Below are 19,344 nucleotides of genomic sequence, written 5' to 3'. Positions count from 1 at the left end.
CTACATAATCTAACAGCTTCCTTGAACATACCTCGAGAAGCCTTCCCCTCCTTCCAAAGGTGATACAGCCTCTTCTTCCCCCTTAAATCCTCCAGGAGCTGCTTGCTCATCCAGGCCGGTCGCCTTCCCTGCCGGCTTGCCTTTCAGCACGTGGGAACCACCAGTTCCTGTGCCTTCAAGAGCTCCTGTTTGAAGTAGGTCCAACCCTCCTGAACCCCTTGGTTCATGAGGGCTGGTACCCAGGGAATTTTACAAATTTTACATGAGAAGTAAATTGCATCCAGATGAACCCAGGGTTTGAGAAAGACAGAATGTTGAGGAAAAATTAGAAAAACTCAAAATGGGTATGAGAGACCTAATTTCTTCCATGGGGTTGATTTGATTTTGAACTGAGAAAACAAGCAAATAAAAAAAAAAAATAAGTAAAATCACAGCTCAAAAGAAGGGTCTGTTACAGATTGGAACAAAGAGCTGATACCAAGTTTATTATTACTTTTAAGAGTGTTTAGTTCTGAATTTGATTTAGAGGATGCATACAATAAAGGAACAGGAAAAAAGGCACACAACATTAATTCTTGGTTATCTTTAATGGGACTGGTAGATTTTTAGCCAAATGGTTCATGCTGCCAGGAATATCCTTTGTCATTAACTCCACAAATCTTTTTTAAAAGCTTACTAACTGCATTTGCTAACTAACTGAATTTACGAGCTTTAGCATGGAAAAGTATCATAGTATCAGTCAGGGTTGGAAGGGACCACAAGGATCATCTAGTTGTAACCCCCCTGCCATGGGCAGGGACACCCCACACTAGATCAGGCTGGACAGAGCCTCATCCAGCCTGCTCTTAAACACCTCCAGGGACAGGGCCTCAACCACCTCCCTGGACAACCCATTCCAGGGACTCACCACTCTCATGGTGAAGAACCTCCTCCTCACATCCATCCTGAATCTCCCCACCTCCAGCTTCATTTCATTCCCCCTACTCCTATCACTACCTGGTATCCTGAGAAGTCCCTCCCCAGCCTTCTTGTAGGCCCCCTTCAGATACTGGAAGGCCACAATTAAGTCATCGAAGTAAATATTTAGGACTTCAGATGTTTGATAATACAATTTCATCCAGCCAGCAGCATATATTCTTATCACTGTGATTGGAAATATTTTAAAACCATTTTTGGTGGTTTTGGTACTTTCTCCTAGATAAGGAGAGTTCAATAGGCACTTTCAGTATGCCATATAGGAGAAAATACTGTTACAGACTACTTTGTGGTTTAACATCTGTTCCTGTTACTTTTTATCTGTAGGAGAAATGATCACAGCTTCCTGAAGGAATACAGGACAAATTATCTATTGACAGCTTCCTGAAAGGACAAGAACAGATGAGAATGAAGGCTGCAGAAGGCATCTGACAGGGCTCAAGGAGCAGAACTGAAATTTGAGAGATAACTTGAAGGTCATATAAAGAACACAGCTAGAAGAAAGACTGAAAATAAGACACAACTCATGCTGAGGCATGTAGGCATAGTCAGCTCTAGAGGAATGCACATATCAGTTTTGTCAGTCTGTACCCATCCCCACGTCCTTGTAAAGAGAAAAGTAGCTGGAATGTCCTTCTGGGAAGGGACTTCTCTGCTTTAAAAGGCTGAAAATGAAGCTATCATCCTTGCATGCTTTTATATCAAAAGGCAAAGCAAGTTTTCTACATGCACCTCAAAAGGCAACATAAGGGTCAATTTATATGCAAGAATATGATCAACTTGGGGTGAGTGACATGCCCCAGAATATGTAGTGAAAGAGCGCCAAGGCATGCAGGCACAGAGGCATGCTCAGTGGACACCAGTTCTGGCAAAAATTTGCAATGACAATAATGCTACATAGAAAAGAATTACACCTCAAGAAAACTGACCTCTTTAAACTGTTATCATATCCCTTCAGCTCTGTATAAGCTGCAACATTAGCTGTTGATAGCAGACATGCTCACAAGAGCACCTAGTCAATCTGTTCTTTAGTATATGGAGAGTAATGCAAGGCATGCAATTTCCATGTATGAGAACTAACTAATCACAGAAGCAACATAGAATGCATTTACAGAAGTGATAATAAAGATCAGATAGCTACACAAAATAAAAACTTCTTCTTTTGTGTTGCTCTAGAATTAACATGCTAAGCCTATATTACCAATTCAAATTACCATGGGTTTCTATTTATTGGTGAAAGAAAAGTGCTGCCAGAGACACTAGAGCCTGACCTGCTTTTAAGGATATGTGAAGCTCACAGTAGTATGCAAATTATATGAGAAAAATCATGGAATCTACTGAAAGTGGCCAGTACTTGAGTTTTCCTGTCAACTCATGTGAAATTTTAGCATTAAAAAAAAAAAAAAAAGAAAAAAAAAGAGAGAGAAAAAAGGACTAGGACTGTGGTTTAGCAGAGGTGCCTGCATCACCTTCCTTCTAAAGATACAGAAAAAAGATTCATTTTTTGGCAATATCTCCATAAAATGAAGCAAATCTGAAAGCCTCACAGAAGCCCTTAAAGGAGTGAAAAACAACAACAATCAAGAGAGAGGAAAAAAAAAAAAGGCTCTTTGAGAGCAGTCAGTACATACAGCATACCTGCAAAGCATAACAAGCACTGGCAAGCAGCCTGTGTAGCTGCAAAAGTTTCACAACATAGTAGTAACATCAGATAATTTTCTGCTGGTAGAATGGAAAAGAAGTAAAGAATAGCTATGGTTTCTTCTAGAGGAGCCAAAGATTAGGAGACAGACCTGATCTGAACTAGTTAGGCCAGAAAATGAAGACATCAAGTGAAAAAAAAAAAGTGGTCTGAGCACTTGGTTTCCTCAAATGGGCCCTTGCTTAGTTTCTTTTCTCCTATTTAAACTCTCTTCTTTGAACCTTGCTCCCAAAGTCACATAAAATATGTTGAAGTAAATCCTGTGTTCCAGACTGGGACTTCAGCAAGATGACTTATTCACTACAGAAAAAAAATAAGATAAAGTCTTCACCAAAAGAAATGTATGAAAATTATGAAATCTATGAAAGAAGGTAATTCTGGAATTTCCCTCTTTCTTTTTCGCACTTCAGATAAAAATACTTACATTTCAATATTCCCATCCATATCAAAAAGCCCTTTACTACCTTCAGGCCTAATGCTGCTTCTCTTTAAATCAAGGGGAAACTAAGTGGAAAATAGAGATAATAAATTTCATGGCATCTCCTCAAGCCATTCTTAATCTCTGGAGGATGTAGCTAAGACTAAAGGAACTTGCCCAAGACAAGACCTGTGCTGTTCAGAAAACCCAGTCTGTACTGAATACCTTTCCGCTTAAACTTTGGAGCCAGCTCCTATTCATGGCTCCAGCTAGTTAATACCATTACCCAATCCCACATACACCAATGGGAAAATTCAGTGATAGTAAAGTGTGCAAATGCTTTCCAAACATATATATATGTTCTCTCAGACAATTCAGGATGACCAGAAATGTGCAGGAAATCACACTTTTCATTAATTGCTGAATGTCCTGGGGAAGAGTTAGGGAAAATGAAGGAGTTAATGGGGCAGCCTTATCAGAAGAGAAGGGTCACCTCCTTATTCCAAATAAGAACATGTTGCTTTTATATTCCGTGCAACACCCCTCTGCCTGCCATGCATGGCTTTCCTTTCTCCCTGCTCAGTGATCAATAAACACCAACGTTTCCACTGCCACAAATTTTAACGAATCTCCCAGTTCAACAGAGTCGCTTAAGCAAGGATAGGTTTTAATCGGAACAGCATACATGGCTGACATCTAGTGGACATACGAAATTTAACAACAGTCAAGCCAATTTCTGAATAATCGAGCACGTGGAAATAATTTTTGGCTTACATTATATCTAAAAGAATTTGCCTTGATTGATTTGCCTTCTCTCAAGCAACCAGTACCAGAACAAGGGGACACAGTCTCAAGCTGCACCAGGGGAAGTTTAGGCTCGAGGTGAGAAGAAAGTTCTTCACTGGGAGTCATTCACCATTGGAATGGGCTGCCCAGGGAGGTGGTGGAGTCATCATCCCTGGAGGTGTACAAGAGGAGATTGGACATGGCACTTGGTGCCATGGTTTAGTCATGAGGTCTGTGGTGACAGGTTGGACTTGATGATCTTTGAGGTCTCTTCCAACCTTGGTGATTCTGTAATTCCTGCATTGGAGTAAGATCAACTATCACAAATTTGAACCCAAACATAACGTATTACAGTGCTAATTTCCTCCAGAAATCTAACAATATTCCAGAGAGAGTGATCAGTTCCTTGCTTTCTGTTATTTTCACACCAGGACATGTTGCTGACAAGTCCTTCTGATGATCTTCTAAAAATACAAGCAATCTACTATATCACATGCGTTTTTAAAACAACAGTCTTAAGGTGGGGTGGGGGAAGCCTGCAACATTGTCAAAAAGCATTAGATTTTTGTGGTATGAACTATGCTACTTGCAGGTACTTGCACCTTCTGCACATAGAAATTAATTCAAGTGTACCAAGCCTCTTTGGATGAGGAATAATAGCTGTCAGCAATTAAGCTTATCATGTGAATAGGTGCTTGTCCCAGGGGATGTTTTTTTTTGCAAGTGTTTTGACTTAACATCTGAGAAAGGAAACTGCACAATTTATTTGCTATGCTAGTCCTTTTTTTTGTTTGTTTAGGTTTTTTGTTTTCTCCCAATTGAAGAATTGAAGTAGCTGTAGCATACCCATCCTGGTGGCATGGACTCAGTGCAGTGTCTCTGCTTGGGAAGCTCTGGCTGTTGTCTTCCAGCCTCTCCCCACTCACTTCCTTTTAAAGGGGAAGGGAATCTCCAACCAAATTGGCAGACTGGAACTGAATAGCTAAATTCTGCAAGGAAAATTGGCTTACTTAGCTTGGACAAGAGATGGAAAGGGGTAAAGTAAATGGTTTGTATCACTACCCATCAACTTCCATCTTCTTTTACATTTACACAGCACTACCAAGACTGCAAATATTTTAACCTTAGCAAGTAATCTCATATTCCCAGAGCTCAACCACAGGACTGAAGCTTCATAGAATGGCCTAAGTTGGAAGGGACCATAGAGATCATCTAGAGATTATATAATAGTGTTGGATGATAGGTTGGACTCAATGATTTCAAAGGTCTTTTCCAATGTGGTTAATTCTATTTAATTCCATTCCAACCTCCCCCCCACAGGCAGGGACATCTCTCAACTACACTCAGCTGCTCATCCAATCCAGCCTTGAACAACCCCAAGGAGGAGGTATCCATAACCACCTTCATACTGAAAAACTTCTTCCTAAGATCCAGTGTAAACCTACTCTCCCTCAGCTTAAAACCATTCCCCCTTGTCCTACTACTACACACCATTATGAGAAGTCCCTTTCCAGCCTTCCTGCAGGATCCTTTCATGTATTGGAATGTAGCTATACAGTACGCCCAGTATTTTCGCTAAGATGAACACCACCATCTCCCTGACCCTGTCCTCATAATATACATGTTCCAGCCCTTGGATCATCTCTGTGGCCCTCCTCGGAACTTGCACCAGCAGCTGTGTCCTTCTTATGATGGGAAGGAAGCTAGAGACCTTTATGCAGCTACAAAGGGTGCTTAAAAGCACTTAGGGAAACTTTTTGGAGCTGCAAGGCTACATTTGTGGCAAATTTATGCTTTTTTTCTGAACTCTTATTTTAGGGAAAAAAAATCCTTATTGAGGTGAAGCTTAAAAGTATTATGAAATAAGAATTTTGACTCTAATTTATCCTTAGAAACATTTATGCAAGGTGCATTTAGGGATGGGTATTGTATGCTTTCATTAACTTCTCAAGACTGTTATTTGCACAGGGTGACTTTGAAGAAGTTTTAAAAGGTGATTAAAGCAGCAAGAAAGAAAAACTGGGCCTCTGCTTACAGCCTCAGACACACTGTGAAGAAATCTGCCAGGCTGACACAGTACGATTGCCCTCAGCAATAGTGCGGGGAAAGAAGCTGGACCCTTCACTCAACCACAGGTGTGACTTCTATTTCTCTGTGCTTGAGTCGTGTCTGTGTTCACTGCAGCAGCACCACCTCATCAGCACTACCTTTCTATACAGTCAGCAGATCTTCCAGCTTCTAGTCTGTATTTTCAGGGCTTCACCACCTTATCAATGAACTGCATCCAGCCAACCGTCACCTCTTTCTCAGCCAATTGCTTTCATTTAGTCCCATCCCAAAGGGCACAGCTGATGAGCAAAATAAGAATGTGATCAAGACTTCTGAGACTCTGATTTTGGACTCTGTCCCAAGAGGTTCCAGTGATGCTGGGCATGTTACACATTCCTATTTTCCCCACCCAGAGCGTGGAGATACACACTGAGGCTGGTTTACAATCTCTTTCATCTGCACTTTGTAGTCAACACTTTGGTATTTGCCACACAGTATGTCTGCCTTTGTTGATTTTCTCCATTGAAATACAGGCATTTTCCAACCAATTTCATCTACACGGTCGAAACTAGGCTGAAGGTTTGTTTGGTTTATTTGGTTTTGGTTTTACTATCTTGTTGGATTTGTTTATTGTGATTTTTTGTGGTTGTTTTTTAAATTCCCATAGCAACTGCACTTGTCAATTTGGACAGTGTCCAAAGTTCACAAAGGTCAGCAGTTTAACCTTGATTTCCTCTTTAGTCTCCCAGCAAGTTAATCTACTGCATAAAGCACCACTGGGCAGGCTTAATTGTGGTAGTTGGCTTTAAGTCTATGATTTTACAAGATAACCCTTTAAATTTACTGTTTGTCATTGACTCATCATGTGATTCAAATTACATCTGAAAGTTAATGACAGTAGGTCTCATGAAAATGGTGGTGCCGTGCAGATCTTCCATCGATTACTTTACCTTGGAATATGAAGTTGGAGGTTTTAAACCACACACGCTTTCAACTTCATGAACTTCCATATCTCATACCCTTAAAGCATGCAGATACTGTGATGGTGAATGGTGTTAGTAAACAAACTGCTTCTTCCATTAGCTCTGCAATGTATGACTACACAATCTGTGTTTTAGGAAGATGAAATGTACAGTATACCTTTAGATACTAAACATCTGCAGCTCTGGCACAAGCCAAGGCTTTTTAATACTATCAAATGAGCCTCCAGAGCTTGCTATTCTTCCAGTTAACAGCAAGTACATGCCTAAATCTCCTCCCTTCTCCTTACGCTTCCCATTATTAAATTCTCTCTCCAAGGTAAAGATGGAGCAGTTCCAAGCGAGAATGTTACTCTGAAGAAGAGCATAAGGAAATTATCCTGACATTTGGGCCAAGATGCTGTAACATCATTCTTCTCTAGGGAATATTTGTATATTTGCTGCCCTCATAAATGGGGAGCAGTCAGGTAATGCAGCTTTACAAGAGGAGTATTAAGCAGCAGTTGTTGAAATAAGAGTCTCTTCATTCAGACTACAGAAAAATATTTATTATCCTGATGAATTTAAGGTGGGGGAAAACATTGCAATGGTACATTTGTTGTATTAGACAGGAAATGAATGCTGAGTTTTAATCAATCATTAGAATTGTATTTTTTTAAAATCCCAACCAAACAAAAACCCAAAACCCCACAACCACAAAACTTTGTGTAATTATTTCTCTAATGGGGCACTTAGTAGGTAAATCATTGCAGCTAGTTGTTACTGGAATTTTTCCTTACCAGAAGTTAAACTTTAACTTGCAAGAAACCCACGCTTTGAAAGAAAGTATGTACAGCTGTGGTGTATTCAGTTCCCAGGCGAGGAGTTAAAGCTCTTATTTGTGTAAAGTTAAGGCATTAACTCTGCTGTAGCTGTTGTTTGCCACTGGAATATGGTGCCTTTGATAGCAGCTCTAAGTGCTTTCCAGAAAAGGATGAAATTGGTGCACTTACCTTACAGAGCAGAGCCAGTGTAAGCTACAAAGTAGTTAAGTAACTGGCCCAAGATCAAACACCAAGCTTGCTCTTGTCTGATCTCCTTTGTCCTGCCTGTAACTACAGCTTTCCTGAACTCATTGCAATGAAAATTGCAGAAAAGGAGCGCTACATTTCAAGACAAAATACTAAATATGTCACAAAGTAAAAGGATGCACTTTATTTTAATCAAAGGTAAATAAAATATTTTTAAAATGTTCGTAGAACTCCTACAGTACTTGCATTTTATAACCTCACATGCAAACTAAACGGGCTGCATTGATCCAAGAGGCACGTTTCAAAAATCTTTCTTAAAACCACGCTGTTAATTATTGTTGATAGTGGCATGGGAAAGGTCACTTAACTGATAGCACTTAGAGTGATTTTAACTCTTTGATATCAGACACTTCTGGGGACAAGCTTAGCTAGATGAGCTATTATACAAAGGCTCTGACTACCCCATTATTTCTTAACATAACATGCGAGGAACATTCTAAATAAGGATTGAACAGGATAGTCAGAGGCACACTAGAAAATAACAATGAGACAACCTGAACATAGACCTAAAAATGAGACTTTTTAAATAGCTTTGGTCACAGTAAGGAGAGAAAAGTGCATGAAATGTCTTATACGGTTGTAAAAAACCACAGTGAAGGATGAAGAAGAGCTGAAAGTCTTAATACAATGAACAAGATTGAGTCAGTTTAGTTTATGATAAGCATAATGGCCAGAATACAAATAATAAAAGACAAAGCTTATTAAAAAATGTGAAGTAGATCAAAATGTTGTTGAATCGTATGCTTCCTCTGTAGTCCAAAATATAGGAACAACTACAGGTGTTGAAAACAAACAAAGCAGTGAATTAATTTCAAAGTGGACACTCCTCAATCTCTCTCCCTTAAACTGACAAAACAGGGCTTCCGTACATGAAGGTCTTGACTACAGGCTGAAAAATAAAAGGGACAAATATGTTAGAAACTTCAGATCAAGCCCACATCTTTAAACTACTTCCAGTGTGAAAGAAGTGAAATTATAGAAGACCACAGACTTGGGTGAACTGCAAATCCTTTACTGGTATCAAATATAAGGCAAAAGCCTTAAAATATGGCAAGAATACGTGAAGACAAAAGGGGGTGAAGCTGGAAGAAAAACTCCCAAATTAATCACATAATAAATGTAGTAGTAATAAAAACAAATAAACAAAACCACCAAACCAAACAGGCAGAAGAAAACCCCCAGACAATCAAAACCCAAAATACAATTAGTGACAGTTCCCAGCAGGCAAGCAAAGCCATCTCCTCGTTAGTTGCAAAAAAGTCAGATGTTTAACAGCTACTAGCACAATTAAAATGAATAAGGTAAGACTTTAACCTAAGTGGTAAAAAGCAGTTCAAAGCAAGCTTAGGGAGTGGGGGATTTTTTTTTTTTTTTAATTACTATTTAGCTGGGCTTGATGAACTGTGTTCTGAAGATGATCTGGTCTTAGCAGTCATTTATAAGTGCCATTGGGAAGCCAAATTGCGGAAAGAACAGATGGTGGTAATTTATTTTTTGTATGGAGGTGTTACATTACAAAGTAGCCAGCTCACACTCAATTTTCCTTCAAGTGTTTGAAAAGACAATCAGCATCCTTTGAAATCACCTCAAATATGAGAAGGAAGAGCTACCACATGCTTGACAAGACTTGACAAATTAACCTCACTTCTTTTTAAGACAAGCTAACAAGCCTACTGGCAACAGGAGAATTAGCAGGTGTATCGTGTCCATAACAAGGCTTTTAGCACTGTCATAGATTATGCAAGATCTCAGCTGGAGAGTTTTGGACAGTTTTGCCTCCTTCCCCAGTGTCCAAAAGTAATTAGATTTCTAGGAAGTTTTTCATGATGAAAAACTGAAGGAATTGTATGGTTTACCTGAGTAGAGAATACAATGAGGTGGAATATGACTGTTCACAGTAAGGACAGAGACAATTCCTTTGCCATTGCAAGTAAATACTTTACTCATGGATAAGCCATGCTTTTAGGGCATCAGCCAGACCAGTACTGTAACAAACTCAAGTTTACAACACAGTGGGAAAACTTCCACTTAACCATGTTTGGCAATGGACAACTATGAAATTCTTCAGCACTGCTTTCTACAGGATCAGCTTTTTGTTCCTTAACAGACACGCATCAACAAGTCAAGCAATGTCTGAACAGGCTGGTTACTGATACTGGTTTCTCTAGAATATTCAAAAAATGAGGCCTCTGGGAAACTGGATAGTCACCTGTTAAACCCATACTCCAGCTTTCCTCAGAACAATCAATTACCTTAAGACTTTCAAAGCCCACCAGAAAACGATACTTCATTGCACCAGCCAATAAATTGCTGTTATGAGACCTGGTGATGAGCAGTAGACCACAAGTGACTTGTTTTCTTCCTGATCCATACACACACTTGTAAACAAAGGAGACCTGCTGCACACTGAGATTATTTTACAGTATGATATCATTGCTTAAAACCAGGAAACAAGCGAACATCTTGGTGGTGACTCCTACCACAGAAACAGAGCTGTTAGATGAAAGATTACTGATGTATGGGATCCTCAGAAGTCCTGAACCATGTCCCTGTTCCAGACACAGAAACAGATTTCAGAGAACACTCTTTCAATTTACCATTTCCAACCTGGATACTGGGACAGTGTGTATCCTCAGCAAGTTTTCGCAGATGACATGAAACTGAGGAGTGGCTGATGCTCCAGGTAGCTGTGCAGTCAGAGAGACCTGGACAGGGTGGAAAAATTTGGCTTAGACCTCTGGTGAGCAACACAGAACCTGGAATGCTGGGTCCATTTCTGGGGTCCCCAGTACAAGATGCATAGGAACCTAACTAGGATAAATCTGGTGCAGAGCCCCAAAGACAACTAAAGGACTGGAACACCTTTCATGTGGAAAGGCTGAGAGCTAAGACTATTTATCTCAGAGAAGGCTCCAGGAGAATGTTATAATTTTTTAGAAATATCCAATAAGGGGGAATGAAGAGAGCACCATATTTTGCATCACTGTCCAATGACAAGACAAGAGGCAATGAGTACAAGTAAAAAACTCAAGATATTTGATCTGAACATGAGAAAATGTTTTTCCTGTGAGGTGGACAGATACTGGAACAGACTACCCAGAGAAGCTGTCCAAGTCTCCAACTTGGGTAACCTCCTCTAGCAGAAGGGACCGGACTATTTCATCTTGAGAGATCTCTTCCAGCTGAAATGATCTGGTGACTCTGTGAAATAGAAAAGTAAATACATCCTACTTGTATTGCTCTGTGGATCTATTTTCCAGCCTATTAAAACAAATAACATCTGTTTTCCTTAAAAATGTTTATCAAATTAGCTAGAACATTGAGGATATTGGATTTCTAGCAGCACTGAGATGACTAACTCATATTTGGTTTGCTCATTTTCACTTACATGTAGAGAGAAATCCATCACACTTGTAAGGACTCTGGCCTTAATTTAGAGTATCTAATACTACAATCCCATTAAATTTTAAACAAACTGCCTGTGCACCTGGGTTTATAACCAGAGCTTGACACAAACACCCAGCACATGTCAATATTTGTTACATAGCCAGCCTCACTGAAAGATCTATGCAGGCATATCTTTATATGATTAGACTTACAGCTTTGCATTTCACTGCACCACTAGAGAATTTGCTGTGTCTTGCCCATTGCCACTGTGCAAATGGTACTTCTCCTTACTTAAAGATGGGCTAATGGGCCCATGGGATGATGGGGAAACTGAAGAGGGGATTTTAAGAAGAAAGTGTTAGAAAATACTACAAGGAAAATTGTGGCATCATTTGTCTAAAAGAACCCCAACCAAACAAAAAAGCTCTGACGTATCAAATGGCTGCAAAACAACAACAAATGCCAAACCCTCCCTTCTCAAATATATGTTATTCCTTACCTGTATTTTTTATGCTGAATCAGGTGAAGAACTTATTTATATTCAACGCTTTACTTCCTCTAAGATATCCAGCCCACATTGTAAAAGCATCAAAAGACATATTATGTTCACTTGAAAGGAAGAACAAGCGTATACCATGTTTCTGCCCATACTGATTGCAAGAAATTACAGGAATATTCATGTTACTGTACAGGATAATTAAAGTAACAATTACATTCCAACATTCCAAGAACAGGCTGGCTACAGCCTAGTTACTGGCTACTCACCAGAGACCTCTTTTGTACATGTTAAGAAAGCATTAAAAATACATTTTTCAAGAAAATTCAGGTCACTTCACAATAGCTACAAAACGTTTATTTCTTTTTTAAATAAAAACATTTAAATCATCAGGTTTTGTAAAACATCATGTCAAGTGTTTATCTTTGCAGTGTAAGCACCTTCTGTTTTATGCTAGAACAATCAATATAAATTATTTGGTCAGGGTATTAACCTACATTGAAATAAATATACTTTTAACCAAGACATATCAGTTAACACATACCAGACGCTCACACCTTGATAGAAAGTTTCCCTGGTGACAAGCGAAGTAGAGACTGAAACTATATTCTTTTCTTTTTCATTTTTTTAATTTCAGTGAAGACTGGTCTATAATTTTAAACTATTAAAAAAAAAAAAAACAAAAAACCAAACTATAAAGTACTATAGACTACAGCTTCAAAAAAATTGTATCACAAAGAGAAATATTTGAGATGCTTACCTAAACTGTCTCAGAGCAAAAGCTGGAATACAAACTCCTAAAACCAGTTTCAACATACTGGGCTGATTATATCATACATCCCACTCTTATGGGAAATTATCCACTGCACAGGAACAGAAACCTTTGTTTAATTACAAGAGAGACAAGCCATTGATAAGTGAAAATAATATAGCCCACAAAGGGCTTATGTTGATACTATTGGTTACAAAACATAGGGAGCAAAATTCAAGATTTAAAATTATATAAACCTTAAAAGTACAGAACAGAACTTAACAGAAGTTTACAAGTCAAAATACTTAAACACCTGAGATTTTCCTGTAGAAAGTCAGAGAAATACTTTCTTCAGAAACATGTAACAATCAGCTTATTTTCTCTCAGTATTACACAGCAATAACTGATCAAGAAAGAGCTGAAATACACATAATGATCCAAAATTCTAATTAAGCCTTGAAGACAAATCTGCTACCAAACTATACTTCTCTCATTTACATTATTTTATGAAAACATTTTGGATTAAAACTCAAATAGACTTCAGCTATTAAAGTGTTCTGATGAAATAAATGTTTAATTAAAAAACCCCAACGATCTGTGAATACTGAAATAGAAAACAGATTTGAGCAAAATGGAATAATTAATCTGCTATGCAGACATTTAGTTGTACAGACAAATATAGTGATTATATCTGTATTTTTTGTAAACTAGTATTTTAATATTTTAAGGAAGTCCTTTTCTATTTTCACCTCGTGTGCTGGGAAGTCGCAAATTTCTGTGTTCTGCTCTGTAGGATTAAGGCTAAGTGATTTTGCATGCAGAATTCTCTGTCATTCTCAAGGTAGCCACTGCGCTGTATACCAGTCTTAGAACAGAAACTTTTTGAAATCCTTTAGTTTTGAAGGTTCAAACAATTGTGTATTCTATTTGACAGCTGAACTCCCAGACTCCAGAGTAAGGAAGAAAAAACACTTAAAGGTCTCAAAAAACCAAGGGTTTGATGGGAGCATTGCATTTTTATTCAAACATTATCTAGTTTTACTTATGAAGACTATTTTTAAAGATGTCAAATGATAAGCAAAATTACAACTTCAAATACCAGAATATAAGGGAGATGCCTTTAATTCTATAAATGCTTTCATCAGGGAAAGTAAACTGCATTTGGTTTTATTCAATCACAGACTGTAAAAAATTAAACTATCAGTGTTATCATGGTTAAATGTTCATCCCCTCAATTAACTATTTGGAATTTTCTGAATACTTTCTAGCACTGAAAACCAGTCAAGCATATTCATGTCTGCCCTTCAGTTCTTAAATATGAACAACTGGGCACTCAGTAGTAACTTTAAGAAGAAAAGCTGCAGAGGTTATACTGAAAGGTTTCATATAAAGTTATTGCAGATTTAAAATCTGAGTGCAGTAAACCACACCATTGTCTCACTTAAAACCAAATCATCCTTAAAATGCATCATCTTTCCTCAATACAAAGTGCAGCAGAGCTTAAAAAACAAGAGGGGAGACAAACCCCTCCACCACAAACAAAATAAAAGATGCCAAACCAAGAATATTGTTTTCAGTGCAAACACTGTAGTCTTCAAAATGTTAAGAGTACAAATATTTACGTTCCAGTGTGTCCTTACCTGAAAGGAATGTTGCTTCACATTATAAAGTATGTCAAATACCTTTAATCCAATCACAATACTAAGGTTTACCCTCTCAAATCAATATGGTGGTTGAAACCTAAGTGTTTATATAAGCAGTGTAACTTCCTGGAGAAACTAACATACACAATTGAAACTTCTCACAAAATCCAAGGGTGAAGACTGCAAATTCAGCTGCTAGTCCTTAACCAATTTCAGTATCAAATATCAAAAGTAACCAGCTACACATAAAGGGTGAACAGTGTCTCCTGCACCAGCCCCTTGAATACCCTGCCTCTCTATCCAATTCAACGGGACATAGAGGCAAGGTGCAATTACTTCGTAGGCAAAACGTCTTGATGGAACACCACCTTACTGTGTGTCATTCATTTTTTTTTCAATGTGCAAAAAAGAAATTTCTAGCAAAATCCCTCAGAACCAAAAGAAAACTTCTGTGACACAGCAGAGGGTGGTGGGCATGGTTAGTCATTCAAAATATGCTTACCAACTTTATCTAGAACACTACTTTGCAGCATTTTAGTTACTAGCTGTGATTCCAAGGAACATTTGAAAAAGGCACCTACTACACTTTCTTAATTAGCTGCCCATTTTAATAATTTTGATACCATCTGTCACAGTACATCAGAAAACAGCAGCACAAAGCATCAGAGAGATAAGATTTTTATATTTGTTCCCCTTTAAAAAGCAAACATTTTAAAAACATAAGGCACTCATGACAGAAACTCTCTCTCCAGTTCATATATAGATGGCTGAGAAGCTTTGCTCTTCATTCTACATAAAGGCACAGTACAGTCTCTGTTTTGACCTTCCACATCAATATCAAGTAATGAGGGCATGTGGCATTTAGTTCTTTCCCCTGTATCTGGCAAGAAGTTAACATCTGGATCTGCATTGCCCTCTAAATATTCAGAGTCTTTAGAGTTTGGTTTAATGATGTGTGGAATAATCTGCCATGCATCAATTTTACTTCTTAGAGAAGAAGGTCGAGGCCTTGAGATGATACTGACAGCACTTTGCTTTTCAGCTGAAACACCAATGTGGTTTGTTCTTTGTTGAATAGACGGAGAGTGCAGAGTTCCAGTAACTGATAGCACTGGTAATGTGGAGACATCATTGGTTGAAGCAAATCCATTAGCTAGGGAAAAAGCCAAACGAACAAAAATAAATTATACGATTTCTTGATTTCTTCACCACTTATAAAACTGAGTTGCCATAAACACATTTTCTTTCTTTAAATGAGAAAAATTAAGAGGCTCATACATTTATGAGGAATCTCCTAAGAGGAGACCAGCAGCACTCAAACACTGTTATTGTATCAACACTCTCTGCTAAAGGCCACAATAATTTCTTTTTTATTGCTACAAAAGATATATAGAAAGAAAGCACTTAGCAACTGGATGAACATGAATACTGGAATAAAGCCCCATGAATTTGTCCAGTTATCATGAGCAATTATGCATGCACAGAGCACCATGAAGAATGCTGCATTTAAGCCACCACAGAACACCTTTCTTTCAGAACTTAGATTTTATTTTTTTTTTATCAACATCTTAACTTAGGGATTTGTGGAATGTATAACATAACTTTTAGGTCAAGCAAAACCAAAACTTACCAGACCTGTTTTCCTTGAAGTTAATAAATGTGCAGTACTAAAACAATGCTCTATCACTCACCTATGTGGACTGTGAAGCTATTAAATAAGTGTACACTCAGTTTCAGGAAATTCACAACTACATAATGCATGCACCTGACAGTCTAGTCTCAGTTTATTTCAGCCATAATGCTAATATTGTGTATTTCACATACAGCAGGTTTTCACCGACATGAAGAGACTATGGAAACCTATTTTTGCAACATCTGAGATACAGAGCTATCACCTTAAAATGAACCATCTCTTCACTTTCAATCTCCAAACCTACACTCTTAACAGGACACTATTCTAAAAGAAGATAGTTCAGACACAGAGGGCTCATGGCGGCTCAGCTAACATGTAGCAGAGTAACAAAAATCTTAGTAACTCCTTAGGGAATGGTTAGTTTCACTACATTTTCTGTTTATATATTTAAAAATCCACTACATAAAGTTCTTAATTACCCACCTGAGGTCTGAAAATTGTTCCCATCTGATAAGGTTCGTCTGTGACTGAACACACTGAAGTTCGTTGAGGAATTATTTGGCACATTTTGAGATTCTTGTTTCATACAAAGATTAAAAGGCTGATTTTTCAATTGTGTAGACACTAGGTTAGGAGCCATCAGTGTCCTCTGTTCTCTTTTATTTTTAGAAGTTTTAGATGAAAAGTCAGCAGTGGAACCACATGAATCACAACCACCAAGCACAGGGCTTACGAATGTATCTTCGCTGTCAGACTGAAGTAGGCATTTTGTGGAAATGGAGGGCATGGAGAGAAGATTCACAGTATTTGCAGCTGGATTGAGGTTTGGAATACTTGTTTCCTCTTTCTTGGACTGCAGTCGTGTAGGGCTGGCACTCCGGCGAAATTTGGAAGCACGCTGAAATATTCCATCACGCTTCTTCTTCTCATCTTTAGCTAAGAGCTCATCCGGACCCTGCGATTTGTTCAGCTCTCTGATATCTAAGCCCAGGGCAACAGATGCAAGGAGGACAGCACACCCATACAGCACTGAGTCAGTTTTCTTTTTCTGCGGAGTCCTGCTCAGACTGTTTGTAGGTGTCATTTGAGGAGTACTATTTGTAGAACTAGCAGAAGCTCCTTCTTCAAAGCTCTCATGTTCTACTGTATTCTCTCCCTGATCGTCTTTCCAAAGAGGTAGATTAATATAGGCCTGATTTGGCAACTTAATTGGCTTTGGTCTTTTATTTTCCAAACCTTCAGGGAGAAGTTTCTTATCAGTACAGACACCTATAAAACATTACAGTACACTTCAGAATTGTAATTCATCTATTTTGTTATTGCATCTCTGCATATGCACACCATTATTTCTTTTCTCTTGCACAAGTATTAATCTTGGGGGTATAACACACACCCTCTTTAGATGGTGCCAGAAGGTCAGAGACTCCCATTGTAAGATTCAGAAAGCCACTGTAAGCTTAAACCTCTTCATGCTCTCTTGATAGTCTTCAAACCAGCAAAGTACCATTGTGCTGCAACTTCATCTTTTTAGCAAATTGAAAGCGAACTCGATCAGAAGTAACTTGTAGATCAATCTTACCAAGTATGCAAAATTAACTGTAAAGAAATTATGCTTTCCAAAACAGAAAGAGTATTTTTATTTTAGAGAGGTATAAGGTGCACTTCTGTCCACTCAACACAGCTAAAAAGCAGATATTGTCTCTGCATTTTCTATGATGTTCGGGGATTTGCAAGACTTTAGTAGTACTTTTCAAATAACATGGAAAATATTTCTGTGTATGGATTACAGTGATTTGCTATACACAAACTGCCAGCTAAGATCTGGAATACATTCTGTACAACACTTCCAATTAAGCCATGTTCCAAAATCCATAGAATAACTAGAAATTTTTCTAACCATTAGATCATAGTTGCCTGGACCACAGAAGTAAATTTGACATCTTATAAATAAAAACAAATAAAAGGGAAGGTATAAATTAACTTACATGTGCTATTCTACTATAAAATACCAAATGTTACAGAATAAACACAGAAATATTTGAAATGCAAATAAGTAAACTTGTATCATCTTCTCTGTATGTAAGGGTTTAATAGTAAGCTAATGTATCTATAAAACCACTATTTCTGAAGCCTTGTTTTATATCTCTACCAGTATATATTAAGATGAAGTGCCTTTTTCCTAGCAGGGGGGAAGGGGAAGAGCAGCATCCAAGCAGTTTATCATTTCCTCTTCCTCCTGGTATGGACATCAAGTTATATCACAGTTTTTTCCTGAAACTAGTAACTTCATTTTCGCAGATACACAAATCTGTAGAGTGTTCAGATTTGAAAATTATTGTGAATATTGTATAGCTACAACACATAGTAATGGACATAAAAAGCAACATACAAGTATTATGTTTGTGATCCTAAGAGGATCAAGTACATTTTTCCCTGGGTTTTACCTGTAAATCCCCAAAATCTACCTACACAATTTTAAGATTCAAAATGTTTATCTTTTTTTTCTTTGAAATGTCAGAGAATAACTCATTTAAAAACCAGAGAACTCATGCCTGGAAATACATGTGGACTTGCCAGTTTTTAAACAACTATTCATTTTTTTAAACAACAATGTCGACCTTACTAAAAGTCATTACTGACCATTTAAATGTCAGGACAATTACTGATTTAGATATTTCTTCTTAAAAGAAGCAAAAGTGGTTACTATAGACCTTGTATACAGATCAGCCTGCAGCTCAAAAATGTGGGGGAAAAGTGCCCTATGTGGTATTGCTTGCACACTATGTGTATTTCTTAGCTACTATGATAAAGATGTTATAAATTGCACTTTTTTTATAGCTAAGTTTTCTTGCACGTGAACATGATTTGTAGCATGACAACTCTTCTAGTAACCTGCATAATCCCTTGAAGAATTCAAGCAATACAACATATAACAATGGAGCTAGTCTTGAATACAACACGGCAACTTTCACTATTTGTAAAATAACTCTTACCTTGGTCCATAAATAGTGAAGCTAAAGGAACACCCTTCTGATTCTTCATTAAAATAGTTGACCAGGGATTACTGCCATCTGAAAGGGGTCTTATTCTGAAATAACAATAGTTATTTTGGCATTACAGAGCATACAATGCTTATATATGCAATAGAAAATTACCAAAATTTCATGACACAACAGGGATAGAGGGATGCGCCTTCAACCTGTTGTCCTGAGACATGCTGGGGATACTGCAACAGTCAAAATCTTATGGAGATTGAGCCAGTGGCTCATAAGATAGAAAGAGACAACAAGGAAACATCAGTGAAAAACCCTAAGGGATGTTTCTCCAAGAAGGCAACACAGCCAACAGCCCATCTGAAGTGCCTCTATATAAATGCATGCAACATGAGCATCAACCAACAGGAGCTGGAAGCTCTGGAAACTTATGACACAGTGACCATTATTGAAAGTTGGTG

General features: G+C 38.0%; 1 protein-coding gene and 1 long non-coding RNA gene across 3 annotated transcripts in view; both read right to left on the bottom strand.

The window, feature by feature from the left end:
- Positions 1–7,401: 7,401 nt before the first annotated feature.
- On the bottom strand, positions 7,402–11,695 carry LOC137449201 (uncharacterized). Its single transcript, XR_010989330.1, has 3 exons — positions 11,580–11,695; positions 10,578–11,181; positions 7,402–8,869 (listed from the first exon to the last, which is right to left on the bottom strand). It is a non-coding gene; the product is annotated as an uncharacterized lncRNA (long non-coding RNA).
- A 3,148-nt stretch (positions 11,696–14,843) lies between these two features.
- MAP3K21 (mitogen-activated protein kinase kinase kinase 21) overlaps positions 14,844–19,344 on the bottom strand; it is a 44,124-nt gene continuing 39,623 nt past the window's right edge. For both annotated transcript variants that reach the window (XM_068154489.1, XM_068154497.1), the window contains 3 exons: positions 18,884–18,978; positions 16,374–17,159; positions 14,844–15,410 (listed from right to left, as the gene is read on the bottom strand). In XM_068154489.1, coding sequence (XP_068010590.1) covers positions 14,986–15,410; positions 16,374–17,159; positions 18,884–18,978 — 1,306 coding nt within the window. In that variant the 3' untranslated portion in view covers positions 14,844–14,985. The remainder of the gene's footprint in view (positions 15,411–16,373; positions 17,160–18,883; positions 18,979–19,344) is intronic.

This window comes from Melanerpes formicivorus, unplaced genomic scaffold (assembly GCF_026170545.1).
Source record: "Melanerpes formicivorus ecotype bairdi unplaced genomic scaffold, bMelFor1.0.p_v2 SCAF_2, whole genome shotgun sequence".
Taxonomy (NCBI): domain Eukaryota; kingdom Metazoa; phylum Chordata; class Aves; order Piciformes; family Picidae; genus Melanerpes; species Melanerpes formicivorus.
This window is presented reverse-complemented; position numbering and strand designations above follow the sequence as displayed.